The 5,359-nt window shown below is 41.3% G+C and overlaps 1 protein-coding gene across 1 annotated transcript; it reads right to left on the reverse strand.

The window, feature by feature from the left end:
* Window positions 1-1,998: 1,998 nt before the first annotated feature.
* Window positions 1,999-4,441, reverse strand: LOC108477597 (uncharacterized). The gene is made up of 7 exons (XM_017780125.1): window positions 4,200-4,441; window positions 3,956-4,154; window positions 3,815-3,883; window positions 3,359-3,521; window positions 3,081-3,196; window positions 2,706-2,967; window positions 1,999-2,249 (listed from the first exon to the last, which is right to left on the reverse strand). Exons 1-7 carry the CDS (start codon window positions 4,439-4,441, stop codon window positions 1,999-2,001), a joined length of 1,302 nt encoding a protein of 433 aa, XP_017635614.1.
* Between the last annotated feature and the right edge of the window lie 918 nt (window positions 4,442-5,359).

Consider the following 5,359-nt stretch of genomic DNA (forward strand, 5'->3'; position numbering starts at 1 on the left):
AACCTGGCCCGATTATTACCACAAGTCTGTGTGGTTCACCCATGTGGGGCCCACACAGCCTAGTTTAGCCTAATAAGGCCCAAAACGGCCTCGGCCCATGAAATTACTCATGACGGCCTCGTCGACCATCTACCCATGTTTAGTCACACAGGCCACCACACGGGTAGCCGCACGACCGTGTGGTGTCAGCTAATCACACAACTTTGCCTTTTGTCGATTTCTATCGTTGAGATTACGTTTGTACACATCCACACACCTGGTTCGACTTGTCATGCATAGTCGCTCGAGCCCTTAAAAACCTAAATTAGACCATTCAAGCCCCATGATCAATCCTAATTTACATTTTAAAAGAAACTCGAAACCAATAAACCAACCATTGAACATTTTAGAGTTACTTCCAATAAAACCACTATGATTCCCGCGAATTTAATTCTTGGCGATTTATTAAGAGTTCCTGGACTTTCCTAAACAGCCATAACAATCTCTATTAGTCACCACTTAAGAGCAGAAGAAGGAAGGAAATCAAGATCTCATCCGTAGTACTTACCGAAAAGATCAATAGACCCAACTGATGGAAGCACAAACATGATGGCCAAAGAGTGAAATAAAAATAGTGAGATTAGTGAGAAATCAAAATCGGCACTAGCACAGCCCCTCACCCTCGATTTATAATTGTCAAAAATCATTAAACAAAAACCCCCAATTACACAACTTAAAAACTGAAACTTCAAGTATTATACTACTTATCGAAAGAAATGCGATTAACCCCTGCACACAGTGGATGCTTGAAACGTATAAGAGGAAAAAAAAGCAGTATCAATTCGGCAGAGGAATAGGGATGGATTTTCGAACAAAGGAGAAGGGAAAAAAGACTTTCGATAGCGAAAAAGAAAAGGTAGCCTGCAATGAAGAAGAAAGAAATTATTCTTGAGCAAAAGCAGAAAAAATTGACCAGAGTAAGACTCTAGCCGAAACACACCTCCCAAAAATGTAACAGAAAGAAGAAGAAAAGAGGGGGAATTGATAGACTTGAGAGCAGAGATCATCAAAAACAAAACTCAATTTGAAAAAGACAGGAAAAGAGAGAGGAAGCAGTAGAAGCAATTTCAACCAGAAGAGGATAGTTGACCGAATGTTGAGTGGACAAAAGCCAAGCCGAATTCTTTTGAGAAAGAGTTCAATTTCGGCACACTACTCCCCTTGCCTTGATCTATTCCTTGAAAATTTCCTTACATCACGCCACCAAATAATTTGAACTCCACACAACCTCTTCGATCCAAATTTTCCTCCCCAAATCCCCCTAACAACCAAAATTCCTCAATAATCTCCTAAAATTCAGCCACAACTCATAATCCCCTCAAACACTCCAAGTTTTGGTCAAACTAGAACTCTCCAATGGTCAACAGTAAAAATAAATTCCTTGCTTGTGCTAGAACTTGAACTCTAAACCTCCTGCTAATTAACACTCCTCTTAACCACCAGACCAGCAGGCTTATACTGTCATGTTTTACCCATATTTATTTATAAGCCTATTGACTAGGGATAAGGGTTAAACCTTTTAAAAACAAAACCTTTGTACATGCCTAGGCTTGAACCCAAGACTTCTCAGAATCTTCCCAGGACACTTAACCACTGAAGTAGACATGCATTTGTGCCATTTTCTTATACCACTAAACATTTATGTGCAGCCTCCTAACTGTCCCTATGCTCAAGACCTAATACTTTCAGGCCCAAAATTTGGGACATCACAACGCATCACTATATACCACAAAGTATTTACCAGGCGCAGGCTGTATCAGAATAGGAGCTTGAGTTAAAATAGTCTTAAGCTTATCAAAACTCTCCTGCTATGCATCAATCCAAATGAAATGAGCTCCCTTACACAAAAGTTTAGTCATCAGAGCTGCGATCAAGGAGAACCCTTCTATGAAGCATCGATAATATCCTACCAGGCCCAAAAGCAATGAATTTTAAACACATTCCTCAGCTGTTTCTAACTCAACACGGCCTCTTACGAGGATTAGCACGAATACCCTCAGCTGAAACCACATGTTCCAGAAAGGTTACTTTTCGGAGCCAGAACTCACACTTGCTAAACTTCACATACAGTTGTTTCTCACGAAGAGTCTGTAAAACTACTCTAAATTGCTCATCGTGCTCATCCTCAGACTTAGAATATACCAAGATGTCGTTGATGAATACCACCACAAATTGGTCCAAAAAGGGCTGGAACACTTGGCTCATCAAGTCTATAAATGCCGCTAGTGCATTAGTCAAACCAAAAGGCATAACTAGGAACTCGTAATGTCTATATCGAAATGCCTTCTTATGCATGTCAGCCTCCTTTACTCTCAATTGATGATATCCCGATCGTATATCAATCTTAGAAAACACAAAAGCCTCTCTAAATTGGTCGAATAAGTTGTCTATTCTCGTCAATGGGTATTTATTCTTGATCATTAGCTTGTTCAACTGACAGTAGTTGATACACATCCTCATTGTCCCATCTTTCTTTTTCACAAATAGCACAGGTGCTCCTCACGGAGACACATTGGAATGAATAAACCCTCGATCCAACAATTCTTGAATTTGAGCCTTAAGCTCCATAAGCTCCTTCAGTGCCATTTGGTATGGCGTAATAGACACTGGAGTTGTACTCGGAATAAGCTCGATCCCAAATTCCACCTCTTGGCTTGGAGGCAAACCTTGTAGTTCCTCAGGAAAAGCATCTGGAAAGTCCCTCACGGTTTTGATGTCCTTAACCGAAGAGCCTCCAGAATCAAAAATACTGATGTAGGCCAAGAATGCCTCACACCCTTTCCTCACTAACTTTTCTGTCGCCAACGCAGAAATCACATTAGTCAGATAGTCACGTCGTTCCCCAATCATAACTACCTCATTGTCCTCCTCGGTCCTCAAGACAACCCTTTTCATCGCACAATTCAAACTCACTCGGTGTTTAACTAACTAGTCCATTCCCAAAATCAAAATTCAAACTCACCAAACGGAAGCTCCATTAGATCAGTTGGAAACACTGCCCTTTGGACCCCTAGCAGAACGTCTCTTTACAACTTACTAACCCGGACAGATTGCCCCAAAGGACTTAACACAGTTACCTCCCTATCAGTACTTTCAAGTGGAATCCTCAAAGATTCAGACACAGTACTAGCTATATATGAGTGTGTAGAGCCTATGTCTATCAGTGCAAGATAATGTACATCAAATATTAAAAACATACCCGTAATGACGTTCAGAGCATCTCGGTCCTTACAGTGATGAGCAGCATAAACCAAAGTAGGCTGTCTCGCTTCAGTCAGTCCAACACCTCAGCCTAAGCCGTTACCACCCCTGGCCTAACCTCGGCTCCTAGGTGGCTGCTGAACTACCCTCGGTGGCTGTGCAGTCCTAGTAATCGGGGCTTGCATCTGATCAGTTCTCAATGGAAAATCTCTAACATGATGCTCAATGGACCCACATCTCAGACATGCCCCATAGTCCTCTAACACTCGCCCGGATGGCGTCTACCACAATGCCCACAAAGCGCTACCCCAATAGGAGTAGCAGGAGGCCCAACTCTTACTGGTCCATCAGTCCTAGCCTTTTTCTTAGGCTTCATCCCAGAACTCGAGGGCTTCAAATCCCTCTTACTCTTCCCTCTGTCTCAATTTTGGTGCTTAGTGCGCTTTACCTCTTTGGCTATCTTCGCCTTCTCCACCAGAGTAGAAAAATCATGCTCCCTCTACGGAGCTATCAGAACTCGCAAACTGTCCCTAAGACCATCCTTAAATCAGACACAGTGCTCATACTCGGTTACCACCATGTCTCGCTCATAATGAATAAACCTCAGGAACTCAGCCTCATACTCGACCATCGAACGATCCCCCTGCATGAGATTAAGGAACTCCCGTCTCCTAGCATCAATATAATTGGCCCCCATATATTTACCCTAGAAGACCGTCATAAAGAAATCCCATGTCAGTCGGTCGGGCTGGGTGCCCTCCTTAACCATCAACCACCAGTAGTACGCCTCATCACGAAGCAGAGATATATCCCTCTTAAGCTTCTGCTCAGCAGTAAAATCCAAGTCGTCCATAATTCTCTCTGTGGCCTCCATCCAATACTCGGCCACATTAGGGGAGACTCTAATAACACCTCTGAATAAATCAGCCCCATTGGACCGGAGTCATTCCGTAACCAACCCTCGAACCCCAGTTCTGGTGTTAGTCCTAGCAACCCTCTCTAATATCCTGAGCATAGCCTGGGGCAGTGCGTCATCCCCAGCTATACAGTCTTGAGACCCAGTCTCCGTAGCAGGTGAGACCGGTGTCTTGCTCGTATCCAGATTCGGCATGCTGCTTAACGACGAGGACTCAGCTCGAGCCCCTCTACGGCCTCTACCATGTCCTCTAGTACTTTGTCCACGCGTACCACGCACGCTCATCGTAAATTTTATAATTTATCTGTATTAATAGTTTTATGCATTAGTTAACAGTTTTGATATTTTATTAACAAATATTTTATGTAGTATAGTATTAGAATGTTCAGGGTCGGTTATCATGAGTAGTAGTCCCACTACGATTTTCAGTTTACATTACCTAGAGTGTTTTCAGTGTAATAAACTACCTAAAGTAGTTTTAGTATATTTTAATTATACTTTCAGACAATTCTAAACAGTTTCAAAAACTTATAGGATCAGCGTTGAACACTCGGAGTACCACATACTTATTCCAAAAATATTTCAAATTATTTACAAATTATTTTTTTAAAACCATTCTTTAAAACCCAAATTCACAACCGAGTTTGCAACCTGGCTCTGATACCACTAAATATAACACTGTAAACTTGATCTAGACATTTTGGCTGAATCTGGTGATGTTACATAATAGCGCTTTTGAAATTGTATCGTTGCTATCACCTCATTTCCCGTTTTAAAACATTTTATTATCTTAACACTGGTTTTCAAACTGAGTCACCTATTTAGATTATCATCATCAAAATGTTAACGTACGCGGAAGCTTTCGACATTGTTGAGTGGTCATGAATATTTTGATAAAACATTTTTTTATTCTGAAAACCCGAGTCTTCCTATTACTAGCAGTAAAACCATAAAATGTCGCAAAACCCAAATTTAAACAAAAACCTGTAATGGCCATAATTACATCAAAATTCCCTAAATAAAATTAAAACCATGATAAGCATAAAACCTTAAATTTATTGTGAGGCAGAAGTAGTGGTCACTATCGAGTCCTCATCTGTACCGATCCGTCTAATGCTAGGGATTACCTGAACAAATTAAACAGAAAAGGGTGAGTTTTTTCAAATTCAGTGTGTAATCCCCACAGAAAAATATACACAGAGC

Source organism: Gossypium arboreum, chromosome 2 (assembly GCF_025698485.1).
Source record: "Gossypium arboreum isolate Shixiya-1 chromosome 2, ASM2569848v2, whole genome shotgun sequence".
In the NCBI taxonomy this organism is placed as follows: domain Eukaryota; kingdom Viridiplantae; phylum Streptophyta; class Magnoliopsida; order Malvales; family Malvaceae; genus Gossypium; species Gossypium arboreum.